General features: G+C 39.6%; 2 protein-coding genes and 1 long non-coding RNA gene across 6 annotated transcripts in view; 2 read left to right on the forward strand and 1 right to left on the reverse strand.

The window, feature by feature from the left end:
* The window catches only part of LOC147309780 (uncharacterized), a 77338-nt gene that overhangs the window by 13175 nt on the left and 48882 nt on the right, over positions 1 to 15281 (forward strand). The gene's annotated exons all lie outside the window — the stretch shown is intronic.
* LOC147309781 (uncharacterized) lies at positions 1982 to 10883 on the forward strand. Of its 3 annotated transcripts, none has more exons than XM_086268840.1 (8): positions 1982 to 6483; positions 8015 to 8065; positions 8236 to 8354; positions 8450 to 8842; positions 8922 to 9120; positions 9248 to 9459; positions 9572 to 9907; positions 10238 to 10883. In XM_086268840.1, the coding sequence occupies exons 2-8, from the start codon at positions 8026 to 8028 to the stop codon at positions 10547 to 10549; spliced, it is 1611 nt and encodes a 536-aa protein (XP_086124966.1). In that variant the 5' UTR covers positions 1982 to 6483; positions 8015 to 8025; the 3' UTR covers positions 10550 to 10883. The 3 variants fall into 3 exon arrangements, with proteins under 3 accessions (XP_086124966.1, XP_086124965.1, XP_086124967.1); XM_086268841.1 differs by having other exon boundaries at positions 1983 to 8065; positions 9572 to 9719; positions 9798 to 9907; XM_086268839.1 differs by having other exon boundaries at positions 1982 to 8065.
* LOC147309782 (uncharacterized) lies at positions 2064 to 6376 on the reverse strand. The gene is made up of 3 exons (XM_086268838.1): positions 5640 to 6376; positions 4966 to 5046; positions 2064 to 4345 (listed from the first exon to the last, which is right to left on the reverse strand). Exons 1-3 carry the CDS (start codon positions 6093 to 6095, stop codon positions 2201 to 2203), a joined length of 2682 nt encoding a protein of 893 aa, XP_086124964.1. The 5' UTR covers positions 6096 to 6376; the 3' UTR covers positions 2064 to 2200.

A 15281-nucleotide genomic window follows, 5' to 3' on the forward strand; every position in this document is an offset into this window, starting at 1 on the left:
AAAAAGTGCTCAGCTGCATCACTTTTGTGATGCCAGTGAAACTGGGTATGGTGCTGTATCATATCTTAGGCTATCTAATAGCAAGCAGGAAGTGTGTGTTTCCTTTATTATTGGTAAAGCAAGGGTGGCGCCGTTAAAACAAGTCACCATCCCACGTCTTGAGCTGGCTGCTGCAGTTTTAGCTGTGCGCTTGGACAAAATGCTATCAGTTGAACTCAATCTTAATCTGAGTGAGTCAGTCTTTTGGTCTGACAGCACAACTGTGCTACAGTACATTGCAAACACAACCACACGGTTCAAAACGTATGCTTTGACAAAAGTTGAGCAGTGGAGGTACATCAGTTCAAAGCTGAATCCAGCTGATGCAGCCTCTCGAGGAATGACAGTTGGCTGTTTCCTGAAATCTTCCACCTGGATCAATGGTCCAGAATTTCTCAGTAAACCTGTTGTTCACTGGCCTGTAGGCATGAATTGTGTATCTGTCCATTTGGAAGCTGACCCAGAAGTAAAAGTGTTGTGTGCAGCTGTGCTGAAAGAAGATGTGTGTCCCACTACTAAGCTGCTGTTGTACTTCTCCAGCTGGACAAAATTAAAAAGGTGTGTGGCATGGATCCTGAAAGTAAAAGAAAGACTTAAACTGCAAACAAGGAAAAGACAGAAGTTGCTGGGCACGCACTGTGGAAGTCAAATATGTGTTAAGCAAGATGATAAATGGAACACTCTGCTCAAAACTGAGGATTTGTCCAAGGCTGAGGAAGCTATAGTGAGCTTTGTGCAGAGAAAACATTTTGCTGATGAAATGACTGCCCTAAACTCTGGCACTGTAAGGAAGTCAAGTCATCTGTATAAGCTTGATCCTGTAGTTGCTAATGGTGTCTTGAGAGTGGGTGGAAGACTGAGCAAAGCGGATTTACCTGAGGAAACAAAACATCCTGCAATTTTGCCAAAAGAAAGCCATGTTTCAAAGCTTATTCTTCAGCATATTCACGAAAAATTGGTCACAGAGGAAGAAATCACATGCTTTCAACACTTCGCCGTCAGTACTGGATTCCTCATGCTAATTCAGCAGCTAGAAAAATAATCAAAGATTGCATAGTGTGTCAAAAGACAACGGCAAAAGCCAGGTGAGCAGAAAATGTCTGATCTTCCTATTGACAGAATCTCAGCTGATCTTCCACCATTTACTTATGTTGGTGTTGATTATTTTGGACCAATAGAAGTAAAGAGAGGCAGGAGTCTTGTTAAGAGATATGGAGTTCTCTTCACATGCCTAACCTGTCGTGCAGTCCACCTTGAGGTGGCACATACTCTTGATACAGGCTCCTGTATTAATGCCATCAGGAGATTCATCTGCCGCAGAGGACAGGTCAAAGAAATCCGGTCAGACAATGGAACCAACTTTGTCAGCTCGAATCGTGAGTTAAAACAAGCTATGTTAGAGCTAAACCAAAGTAAAATCCAAAAAGGCTTAGCACAGGATGGCATAAAGTGGACCTTTAACCCGCCCTATGGGGCCCATCATGGTGGAGTATGGGAGCGCTTGGTGCAAGAAATAAAGAGAATATTATGCTCTATCACAAATCAGCAAGTACTAGATGATGAAACCTTGCATACAGTTTTTTGTGAAGTGGAGGCTATACTGAATGACCGCCCAATCACACCTTCTTCTGACGATCCCAATGATGTAGAAGCTCTTACTCCAAATCACTTGCTCCAGTTAAAAGGCAAACCTGTGCTGCCACCAGGTTTATTTAAAAAAGAGGATCTGTATCTGCAAAGACGATGGAAACAAGCCCAGTATATTGTGGATCTATTCTGGAAAAGGTGGGTGAAAGAATACCTTCCTATGTTGCAGAAACGACAGAAATGGAACAAGATTCGTAGGAACTTTTGCATTCACTGCAAATTCCTTGTAGCTTGACAAGATTTATTGTCTTAATTTTAGCCAGATTATCTTGTCCATCTTGTTTTGAACATTACAAGCTAGTTTCCAGTCTCATGTGTTAGATGATTAGACTTGTTTCAAGTATATATTACTTTTTTCCCTTATTTAGTCTGTATATCTAAAAATGAACCATTTTACATTTATTTCAAGCAAAAATAGCTTTTAGATAGAGTGTAAAACAAAAATTATCTCAAAATAAGAAACATTCACCTTTTTCCTTGAAATAAGAAAGTCACTCATTGGAAGGTATTTATTTCAGGTTTTTAAAGAAAGGACATCTTCAAAGTTATATTTTGTCATAACATAGACACTGTTTCTGAAATTGACTGGGTAATATGACGTAAAATCAAGTAGGTCTTCAACATCAGTCAGTTCAGTTGCTTGGGCAAGGTTGGGAATTGCAATTTCATAGGCAAGAAAGTCTTTGTTGAAACCCAAGGTTTCATACACCTGGTATTCAAAACAATAAAGTACACTATTAACAATAAAAATGTTTTTTACAAGTCCAAAGATAGGGTTTAAACCATTTGCTGAAATGAGTATAAGAGACCTGTCACAGATGTATTTGTTTCCATGTAAAATAAGCCACTTTACTCTAACGGCATGATGTATAGCATCTTCAATCCCCAAAAAATCTACAACCTTTGATTGCAAATGGTCCATATTAGCAACCTCTGATACAGGACCTAGTTCTTTCTCATTTACAAATATCGGATGCTCAGTTCCTGCTTCACTTTGGCAACACTCCAGCAGCTGATTGTGGTTTACAAGAGACTTGCACACATTCTTAAAGTTTAATTTGGATGACCATTGTTTAAAAAAACTGTGTTTAGACTCGAATCTCATGCACATATGACGTATTACAGGTCCCAGGGCAATAATTTGAGAGGGAAGATGCAGCATGTAATGTTGCTTTGGTATTACATTTTTTTCTGGGAATAGTTGCCTGAATTGTTTAAGATGATCTTCTATCATTTTTTTTAGTTTGGACACAGTTTGTAAAGACACAACTGGGGCAAAAAGTATTTTAACAATTTCAATTAAATCCAAAATAAACTGGATAAAGGGATTTTTCTCTACAACACTGTACAATAAGAATGGCAAAATCTTGATCAATATAAGCATTTGTCCAGAGGATTGTTTGAGTCTGTTGTCACTTGAAGCTAAAGTAGCAATACTAATTGGTGAAGGCTTGTCACGTATGTCCACTGATGAAAAAGGAAAGTTCTGCATGGCAGAATTAAACAAGTCCAAATCCAAATTTCCAGATAAAACAAGGTATTTCAACACACACTTAATTTCCATTGGTGCCACTCCTTCAAGAATTACATGCATAATATCCTGTGGCATCTGCTCTATGAGATTAAAACCTGGGAAATCAACTAATTTGCTTTGTCTATTTATGCCAAAAGTCGTTTTGAGCGAGGATTTCAAAAATTCGGTAGTTGCCCTTTCTATTTCAATGCACTGCCTAATGTGTCCGTCCAATGTCCGTCTGGTGAAACTATGTTCATTGAAATTTTCTTGCATTTCATCAAAAGTACACTCACAATGACGACATTTGCTATACGCAAAACCAACTCCTTCCTTAAATCCTGCAAGCTCATGCTGGGCAAGAGTGTCTCCACACACAGCAACAACTGCTCCGTTTAAATAAAATTCCCCATTGACAGTGTTAATCATAACACCATCGTACAGTAACTTCAAGTCCTCATTGATTCTCCGCAGTATTATATCTACCCCACACTCATCTATGTCCCTAGACTTTGCAATTGCGAGAAGTCTGATGGAAGCCAACTTTGATCTAAACTTAGGGTCTATGTTGCCTAAGGTGTAATAAAACATTAGTAGTTTATTTACACTCGCACGTGACCCTAGGGGGTTACACATTTCTATCTCATCAGAATAGAGTATCAGTTGTAAAGCAGAGTTCTTTTTTGAAAACAGTGGGTGGGTTTTGAAAATAATTCCATCATTAATGTCATACAAAAAACTGGCGTTGGGGCAACTCTGAGGTCCAGCACTGAGCATGTCAAATAGTCTTGAATTGGATAAAAGCTGTTTCAAACTTTCAATCAAAGGAATGTAGTAGAAAGACTTGTTTTTGATTGCAAGAACTCTCGATTCTCCCTTTTTAACTCTACAGGCATAATTGGAAATGATGATCTCCTCAGGTGTGACAGGGTTGAAATGCATCTGTGTTACACGGTCCTGTAGGTTTGAAGCTGCACATATGGGAAAGGGATCCTGAAAGTTGTCCAGTGTTGAAAGAACTTCTTGTTGTAAAGGTCCATTGCTGTCAGGTTGCCTTTCAAGGATGGTCTTTATTTTTCCCCTCAAGGACGTCAGAAGAGCTGTTTGATACTGTTGGACACCAAGGACAATGTTGTTGACACTCCTCTGATGGGGGAAAAAAAACCACATCAGAGACATGAAAGCGTAAATAGAAAATATAACAGAAGCAAAATGCAACTCTATTTCTTTAGCTCAAATTAATGAGCCACTGAATGTTGTAATTTACCAGTGGAGCAGTAGAAGAAGAAATCAGCCAATAATTGGCATTGTTTTGCATGACATGCCACATGCATGACTCACGTGGCACAAACACATTGCACCGAGCAAGATGGAGGAGCATGAAAGGTTACAACAGAAAAAGTGAACAAATGATTGCCTCATTTATTTTTTTTATGTAATTCTACTTCATTTGTCTTTTATGCCTAAAAGTGAACACATTTTACACTGTTAAGCCTATTTTAAACTGTTGAGTGTGCCCAGAGTTACATACATTGCAGTGAACTGCACAACTCTTGTGCTTAACTTCTTCGTAATGTACATTTGTTCTTAATAACTTATATAGGTGAAAGTAATAGCTGAATAAAACCAGCGATGAAAAACAATCAATTAATTGCAAAGATAGTGGACAGATTATGAAAAAAAAATCATTAGTTGCAGCCTTACATTGAACCAGACTTATTAACAAGTTAACAATGACACCCCCATAATATCAGATGAAGCAGTACCTGTGATAGGTGGCATTGCTCCCGCACACCAATAGCAAATGCAGCTGCACATCTGGCAAGATCAACAGTTTCTCTTTTACCCTACAGGACAAAAAGAAAAACAATTGTGTAAGAAAAATGACTCACTCAGAATGTGTTTCAAATTCCACCAGATGCAAAACAAAACAAAGAAATATTCCAAACTGTTGTACATTTTTGCTATTAAAAGATTCATACTACAATGGATAGCTAATGAAGCTGCAAATGTTATGAACAATTTAAGAGTTATTTAATGAAACTTAACCAATCTTTATGGAATCTACTCTGAAGTTAACTGAAAGAAAAATTTGAAAGCTGCTTGGTTCATGGAGCATCTAACAACAACCAAGGCAGGTACACAACACTGGTAAATAAGTTTATTTATTATGTTTAAGTATGGTAACTAAGCCTACATTGTTGTGCAAGCCTGAATTTCAGCGGATTCATGCATTTGAAATTCAGCACTGGCCTTCATACCTATTAAAATATTCTAATCAAGTAGTTTATCTTAGAAAACACATAACTTTAAAACTATAATTGTCACTTGAACTGAGTACATTTCTGAATTGGGGTAACTGTGCTTGGTTAAGGTTAAACAACACACATACATTTAAAAATTCGCGCGCGTACACACAGAAACACATAAAGTACATTACCTGATTCTGACGAGGTGTTTGAAGCTCAGCCGCGTCTTGCTCCATCACGTTCTGACTTTCCTGTCGCTCCTCCTCCAACACCTCCGATGTTACTGGGGGGTCTAGTGGTGGTGGCTCTACTTCAGTGCCATTGCCATTGCTAACAGTTTGTCTGGGTTCGGCAGTATAGTCGGCAAAAATGGCTGTACCAAAATTTTCGCCTCCTAATACATTTGCATCGGATGAGGCTGTCAGCCATCCTGTAGGCGGGTTCCCAGTGGAGATGTATTGTGGATGTGTGCGTCTGAGATGGTGGTAAAACGAGTTGAAAACACGGTAATCCTCGGCGCATCCATCGACTCCACAAATGACACGGAAATCTGGACTGCGACTGTGTGCAGTATTAATGTGACTTAAGAGAGACTTCAATGTTAACGCCACAAAGACGAAGCAAATCACACACCTCCAACAGGCCATTGTATTAGACTAAAGTCAAGCAAAAAATATGTTGCAGTGTGGAGCTGTTGCCGCGCTAGTTTGGGAAATACCAAGTTCATGGGGGGAGGGGGGTATTACAAACTGGAGCTGTAAAAACAAAAAATGGTCACAAATAAGGTAAAATGAAATAACACCTATAAGAGTTTATTTTAAATCAATGAAGAAGAAATTTACCTATCATACTGACTGTGTTTTATGAACGTACAAACCACTAAATTGTATATAGAAGCAAAAATTGAGATGTGCACCCCCTTCGTGTTCCATGTTAGTTGTTACCCAACTCCGTTTGAATTTGGAGTCACAGGAATCTTCTGCACCTGAGCATTGAAAGAAAAACTGTAAGAGAAAACTTCGTCAAGAAAGAGAGGTAAGCAATTTTAATTTTTCGAATGTAAGTAGTGTGTAGTCTAATCACTGTTTTAAAGTCAAGCGGACAGAATAATAAATTTAATTTGAGCGCGGGAAGGAGTAATGTAGCATGCTAACGGATGCTAGCGTTAGCTTAGCAGCCCTCGCATGTGGTTCAGAGAACATTATTTAGTGAAGTATCTACTGTAATGTTGTGAGAATTCCTAGCTATGCTATTTATAAGGGGCAGTATTAGCCGTTTGTATTAACTTAAGTTAATAGGCACACTGAGAATTTCTTTCAATTAGCAAGAGAGCTAATTAACCACATTCAGGGTTTTCCAATTGTCTTTGACTGATTTACTAGCTGCTTGAATTCCCTCACAAGGTGTGGGTTTAAATTAATATTTTGATATTAATTGGATTTATTAAAGTGGGCTCAAAACAGTGTTATTCAGGAATCAGGCTGGTTGGTAAAACAAGTAGCGCTGTGTATCGATTCAAAATTGAAACAGAAGATGGCAACACTGTATGTACAAGGATGCCAGCTGCCGTTAAACCCCGAAGAAGAAGCTGTATCCCAGAATTCATAGCGCGGCCTAGCTCAGTTTCCAAAAATGGCGGAAGCTAGTTAGTTTTAAAATTTCTCTTATTACTCTTTCTAGGTCACAAAATAAACGTTTAGCATATTTTCAGGCGAGAATGTAGCCGTGTAAACTTCAAATATCTGGACAGTTTATCAAGACACCACATATTTTCAAAAGCGCTCCGACGTTTTCGGAGACGTCTGTTACCCACTAGCTCGATAGCTAGCCGGGGTTTAACGCTCACTAGAGCCGTGAGAACACCGGACTCCGGGCGAACCATTTTCAAACACACCGCCGTCTTTCACTACTCAGGTGAAACATGATATATAAGTCACTTAAATAACTTAAAAATGTTATTGTTTGGCTTTTTTCAGTATTTTATTTGTTCCTGAGTAAATCGGTTTGGCTGAGATTAAAGTTATAGTTTTTACACAGCTGAATAAACGTCAAGCAGACAACTGATTATCAGAAGTGTGAGATGCTGGAGAATATACTCCGGTGTCCTTTTATATTTTAGATAGCAATGAGCAATCTGCAAATTTCTTTAAAATGTAATAAACTATCATCTTGCCTTTATTTTTAGTTAGCACATACCTTAAACACTTAAAGCTATAAGCTAATGATCGTTATGTAAGAGCAGATACTGCTGGTGCAATAAGCTGTACATTTTACGTCCAATGGATGCATGATCTGGCAGCCCTAGTCAGCATAATCTTATTGATGAAATTCAATGACACAAATCTGGGTGAGTAAAAGTTCACCGGGCAATATTGTATAACCCTTTCAGACCTCAGCCGGGCTGTCTGGACATTTCTTTTCTATAATAGCTTTAAAAAGGGTAAAAATGTTGAACAATCAAAACGATTCTTTGACGTGAATCAATTTGATTCTCATGGGACTCAATTAAGATTCAACTTTTCAAATGTTTTTAACATAACACTAATTGTAAACATTTGTCTTGCAGGTGACTGAGCAATGGAGAAGCTGGATGATGTTACAGTATCTGTCCTTAAAGGTTATATTTGATAATGTGTGTGTGTGTGTGTGTGTGTGTATGTATGTATATATATATATATATATATATATATATATATATATATATATATATATGACATATTAAAAAAACAGTTATGTTTGTGCAGTTATGTGCTTGCACAGTTTAACTGGTGTTTGTCTTTTTGTTAGCTGCAAGCATTGACGAGCGCATGCTTTTAACATTGACCCGTGATGATCTGAGGGACCTTTTTTCTGGGCCTGAGCACTTTCTCAGAAGAAAACATGTGTGGTCAATAATTCATCCTGAGGTATTATGTAAAAAATATTTAGTTCAACTAATCTCCAGAAAGTATGCTTTTATTTTAGCAGTACTTGACATTTTTATTTTCTCACCCTAAACCAGGAAGACCATCCGCTACCACAGAAACCTGAAACAACTTCTTCACCCAGGGTAGTTGCAACAGGCCCTCCAACTGCTGATGCTAATGTAAGCCAGCTGAAAACCTTGCAGCTCCCCAGTCCTCCGGAATATGTTCTGTACACCGACAGTGAGTTGGAGCAATGCCGAAAGAGTTACCTGGAGTTGGCCTGCTCCGGCAGGGAACAGGCATGCGTCATGTCAAAAGAACTGAGATGCAGATTGGTGAGAAATACAATCACAAGTATGGTGTCCCTTTTGAGAGCAAGCCAAGGCCAAATGGAGCAATCCCCCTCTAAGACCGAAATCACTGCAATGGCTAAAAAAGTTGTGGAATATTATCCTATGCTGCAGGATAATGATGCAAGCGTAAAACACGTAAGTTCTTGTATTTGTGTCTCATATATAAATCATTTTGTTTTGTTCAGGGGGCATGATATATATGTATTTTCACCAGGAGAAAAGGCTGCAAAATATGAAAACACCAGTAAAAAGGCAAGGACCAACACCGGAGAGGGGACGGCCCAAGAGAAGGCTCACTGACCTCTGCCCAAGGGATGAAGAAGCTGATGATGAAGATGCTGATCGCAGTTCTTCCAGTGGTGCATCTACTCTGTTATCACCTGTCAGAAATTCTGACAATGCCTCCACTTCATGTGAGTACATACTAGTAATTTTGTAAAATGGTTATCAACACACAGCCAGTAGTAGCTAATGTTTTGTGGAAGTCTACTTCAGTAACAATGAAAAACCAAAATGCTCTTGTACTTCTCTCTATCTTAGCTGACAAGGATAGTCGGCAAATACAAGCAAGACATTACAAAACATTACAAGAAATGTGTAAGAAGGCAAAACCAAACCAAGAAGATGTGTCCCAGGTATTAGACCTTGAGTTTGAAGCCAGAAGATCCTTCATTGACTCAGACACCATGAAAGAGGAGAACAGAGCTTGCCTCATCTTGGATGCATATCCATGCTTTAAAGAATTGCATCATGTAAGTTTTTGGAAGAGTTAATAAATAATCACTTTAATTTCAAATATATTTGGTGTGGTAGTAAAGTTATTTTGATTTTATTTGTCTACTTATTTTTTTAAACCTATTGTAGGCGTTGGGTGAGCTTCGCAGAATTTTGGATCCCCACAACAACAAGTTCATCAGTCAAGTAAAACTGAGATGGGAAGAATTCTGCTCCAGGGTAGAGTTCTACGGTGTGTCAAAGAAGGCAATGAATCCACCAATGACCATGGACAAAAGTAAGTTTTACCATTTGAATACAAAGTTCTCATCCTTTAAAATTTATGTTTATGAAGGTTTGTTTCTGCTTTGTCCAGCTGAAGCCCACCTTGCACTGATGAAGGCTCTTCCAACCCTCTTTCCCACACCTGCCCATCCACCAAAAAAGATGGGGAATGCTTCTGAAGCATTTCTACATGTCCTGAAGGTAAGTTTTATAAAATTTGCTTATAAAGATCTACAGAAAATTTGGCAAACAAAATATTTCGGTCAAACATGACTCAAAAATGCTTTTTCAGTTTCAGCCGAAAGACTTAAATCTATAATTTATTGTTTTCATTAATTTATAACGTATTTAATGTACACGAGTGTGGTCACATAAGGAGTCGCTTGATAAACCATAAGTCAAAACTACTATAAAATGTGTGTAACCAACAAAGAACAGGATAATGACATCTCCAACGTTATGACCAAATCCCAGCAAAAAAACATACAATTAACATAAGATGTTGACTGTCATGTCTTTTGTGTCTTGCAGCCTACAGAAGATCCAGATGCTGTCCTCCAGAAACGAAGCTTGTCATGTCCAGTAGTGATGTTCGATGGCTGCAAGTGTGTCATTGCTGTTGGTAATTTACCAGTTACAACATTTGACAAAGAAAAAATTGGTGAGGCTATGATATATGTGATGGCATACCTTTATGCACTCCATCTGACTTACCCCAAATGCGTGGCAACCCTGCTGTCTGTCATTCAGACAGAAGTTCTCCAGGATGCCATTCATGAGCGTGACACTACATCATCTTACAGAAAAGCCCTGGCAGAATGGCATGCATTTATTGGAAAGTAGTGTGTAAATTTCAGATAAGATTAGGAGAGGGCACTTCTGTTTTGTTTTTGTTTTTGTTTTTTTTCAATCTGGGTCTTATTTCTAAAATGGAAAATGTTCATTTACTCACCCAGACAAGTTTTGTGGTATTTGGTGTCATTCGGAAGAAATTAGAATCTTTGTGGTCTTCCTATGTCACTCGTCAATTTTAATGGGGCAATGGCGAAACCTCTAAGGCTGTTGAAATGTTGAAACCACTTAAACAAACTCATAATGTTGGACCTGTACTGTTCAATTGTATCTTTATTATCTGCAGGTTATTGTTAAAGTGGACAAATAAAGATGGACACTTTTACTCTGTTTCAGTTTTGTTTTGTCCTTAATCAGCAATATAATTTTAAAGTAGTGTTTAGCTAAATTTAAAAAGAAGAAATATCTTTAAAATGATTTAATGTACTAGTTTTTAGATTATTTGCCTTGATTTGTTTGTTAGAATAAGTGTTTTATGCCTATTTTCAGATTTAATTTCTTCAACATTTTACTTAGAACAAGTGGTTAAAGCTTATTTTAGGTTTCAAGCCATGATTGGTTGCCTGGAATAAGTGTAAAAGACTTATTTTTAGCTTTATTATCTTTATTTGTGGCCTACAATCAGTGGTTAAAGCTTATTTTAAGTTTCAATTGTTCTAATTTGTTCCCTGGAATGAGTGTAAAATACTTATTTTTAGCTTTATTTAAATCTAGATATTGTTCTTATTTCAAGAAATCTTATTAAGAAAAAAACACTTACCCCATGGGCAGATAATTTCACTTGTTTTAAGCAAATCTTCACCAAAAATAAGTGTATTTTTCTAGTATTAAGGAGGTGGGTTTTTGCAGTGTTGGTGATGTTGTGCTTGTTGTTGATGGAGCTGCACCAAGAAATTCTTGGCCCATTGGCTGCATCACTGAAACCATGGCCGAGCACACGGAGTAGTTCGCCGTGTTAGAGTTAAGACACGAACAAATGAGCTGGAGAGACCAATCAACAAAATATGTCTCCTGGTGGAGGCCATCTAGAGGAAACAATGAATGTTTGCCTCCAACTGAGCCAAGTTCTGGAACCTCTGGCTCTACATTTACACTGACACTCACTTTGCTCTACACTCCATTATGCAACATACACCTTTTTTGAATACACACAAAGCAAACACATGAACAACAGAGACTTGAAATCATAGAACATTGACCTTTCCTTTTGTTTGGTTTTTAAGAAGACTTATAAGGATGGACTACTGAAGAAAATTATTGGTATTGCATTTTGTGATGGCCACTTAGAAAGAATTAATTCATGTTACACAGGAATTAGGGGCCGGAATGTTGTGGCCATTTTTGTTGAATGTTTATAAAATGCAATTTGTATTCATTTTTGTTTTTTCTTTAAAGGTGTAAGAATATTCTGACCTGGTTTTGTTATGTAAATTTGTAATTAATTTTATTGGAGAAGCTTTTGGAAAGTGATTGGTTTATTAGCTTATGGACCCTCCCATTAATCAAGAGATTAAGAGCACCCCGGATGGGTGTGGTAAAGGTTTTTCGTTTTTTGTTTGCCAAATGTCAGATGGGAAGATGGGAGGGTTAGAAAATGATTTTTTGAACACTTTTGAAGTTGTTAAAGCAAATTAAGTTAACTTTCGTTTAATTTTAAGTTTTAAGAAGTTATTTGGCTGATTTTTGTTTATAATTTTCCACGAAATAAACGGCATATGATTTTTAAACAATGGAGTCAGAAGTGCGTTCTAAAACAAACCTCCCGTTGCCACCCACGGCCTTTTCTTGGACCTTTTTGGTGTTTGGAACGTAAAAGGCCGCGACAGTTTGCCTTTCCTGGACTGCGCTGTGCACATTGAAGAGAACGGCAAACTCAACATCGAAGTTTACCGGAAGCCCACACACACGGACCAGTACCTCCTGTTCGACTCCCATCACCCTCTGGAACACAAACTTGGAGTAATTAGGACCCTACACCACCGGGCAGAACATGTTCCCTCTAAGCCTGAAGGAAAAAAGAAGGAACACACACATGTAAAGGAAGCACTCAAAACGTGCGGCTATCCTAAATGGGCGTTCTTAAAGTCAGCAAAGAGGCACAGAAAAGAAGACCAGACACCAGCGAGGGAGGATAAGAAAGACAGACGGAACAACATTGTCATCCCCTATGTAGCTGGTGTATCAGAAAAACTCAGGAGAGTTTTCTCCAAGCACGACATCCCGGTGCATTTCAGACCCAGCAACATGCTCAGACAAAAACTGGTTCACACGAAAGACAAAACGCCAAAACACAGACTTAACAATGTGGTGTATGCTGTACAGTGCAGCGAGGAATGCCCAGACCTCTACATTGGAGAGACCAAACAGCCACTTCACAAGCGCATGGCACAACACAGAAGAGCCACCTCCACAGGACAAGACTCAGCAGTCCATCTGCATCTTAAGGATAAAGGACACTCTTTCGAGGATGCCAATGTTCACATTTTGGACAGAGAGGACAGATGGTTTGAAAGAGGAGTGAAAGAAGCCATCTATGTCCACTGTGAGCGACCATCTTTGAACAGAGGCGGGGGTTTACGACACCAACTCTCTGCCATCTATAATCCAGTTTTGAGATCCCTTCCCAGACGCCTTAACGCCCACTCACATCCTGGGCCATCTGATCTCAGGAATTCGGCAAAAGACAAAAACCAACAGAACGGGCAGAGAAAAAAATAATGCATATATCAATCACCTGGGTCACCTGCTGAGAAAGAAAAAAGAAAGCAAGCAGAAGAGAACAAGAGTAATAGAATAAACAACATCACAATGATATATGGGAATATGACAGTAAATACTAAATGTTAAACATTATTGTGCAGCACATAAGATCAACAGAACACAGTGTGCTTTGAGGTAGGAGCCAAAAAGGGTGTAGTTTGTGGGTGTGATCACCCGTGTGTACACCTGTGAGCATGGACGCACTTGTTTTTTGTTTTTTAAAAGGTTCCTTCATGTAATAATCTGCTAGAGGGTGTGGGGGGGCCACAGCCCCGTCCTCCAGGGCGTGAAGCAGGTGTGGAGGAGATCAAAACTCCAGACATCCAGAGGCCCCCAGAACACAAGAGACCAAGGAAGACCAACAGAGGGGCAACTTCCCCTGCCAGTGGCGGACCCCCTCAGACGTCGGTGCGTTGGTGGTTCTTTGTGTCCGGGGATGGGCGTCCAGGTACACACCGGCTCACTCCTTGGCGGCCGCTTATCGGGGCCTGGAGCCTGGGGCTCGCTCGGGCCACTTCGGAGGTGGGGTGCCCCCGGCCTCTCGGCCTGGGGCTCGGTCACTCAGGCGCAGCTGGCTGCCGGCGGAGCTCACGGGCGCGTCACTGCAACTCCCCCTGGCTTCTGCTCCGCGGCTGCTGAGTGAGCCCTCATCTGGGACTCTCCTCAGCTCTTTCCGGGACAGTGGCGCAGCTCATTCGCTCTTTTCACTCTCTGTGTGCTTGTACAACACTGATGTACTTAATCATTAACAATTATTAAATTCTGGCTGTCTCTCCTATTGTTTACCTTTTATCCTGTCTCTCTCTACTTTCTGCTCTTTCAGCAGATGGCTGCCCCTCTCTGAGCATGGTTTTATTCTGCCTGAGGTTGTGTGGGAAATTTGATCAAACCTTATTAACATTTTTCAACGTGAAATGTACAGTATTTCAGAGAGAGAGAGAGAGAGAGAGAGAGAGAGAGAGAGAGAGTGTAAATTGACACTACTCACACACCCTCCTGGAGGGTGGGGACTCCCTGCCCCCCTGGTTCACACCTGTCAGCAATTATTCAACTGGGTACAATCAGTTGTTTCCATCTGCCTTAGGGTGTACCCTAAGACAGGGGGGGCTGTCTTAGGGTACACCCTGGATAGGTCACCAGGTTTTAAAGCTGAAGAATTCCCTTGTTCGACAGCAGTCCGATCAGACACCACTACCCGTGGTTTGGCTTCTTTGTGCTGTTTTGCCTTGTGGATTTTTGGGGTTATGTGTAGATTTTTTTAGAACTCACCTCACTTCCCTCTGTGCTTTGTGACTTTGAGATATTGCAGTGGAAACAAACTAAATCTGTTGACTTACCTACTTGTCTGCTGCCTCATTCCCTCATTCCTAAACAGCTTTATTAATGTGTCAGCCCTTAATCTTCACAGTTAACCTGTTGAACTTCTCTGACCAGCATTTAAATCAAAGGCTTGATTTAAATGCTCTTAGTCTTGACACAGTGACAGGGTGAAAATGTCAAATTGATTTCAGATGAGACTGGCCAGACACTCTTGAACTGATGGAAAGGCAACAATAACTCAAATAACCACTCGTTACAGCTAATTTATTAAGAAGAGCATCTCTGGACACATCTTGTTGTACATGGGTTACAGCAGCAGAAGACCACATTGGATGCTGTTCCTGTTAGGTAAGAACAAAAAAGAGGCTACAATTTGCACGAGATTACCAAAATAGGAAGATAAAAGATTAGAAAATTTCTGTATGCACTGATTAGTCTGAATTCTGCTGTGACATTTAGATGGTAGTGTCAGAATATGTTGCAAGGAACATGAAAGCATGGATCCATCTTGCCATATATCGACTGTTCACGCTGGTGGTGGTGTAATGATGAAGGCAAAAGTTGGTCCAACCTCGTACTAACTAGCAAGGTTTATCTAACAAAGTCGCCAGTATGTGTTCAGCCTATGCATGCTGTTTCAAAA

The sequence above is a fragment of the Aulonocara sp. 'chitande type north' Nkhata Bay genome, linkage group LG17 (assembly GCF_057382095.1).
Source record: "Aulonocara sp. 'chitande type north' Nkhata Bay isolate Kocher_YH1m ecotype deep benthic linkage group LG17, A_spYH_male_GT1.1, whole genome shotgun sequence".
NCBI lineage: Eukaryota > Metazoa > Chordata > Actinopteri > Cichliformes > Cichlidae > Aulonocara > Aulonocara sp. 'chitande type north' Nkhata Bay.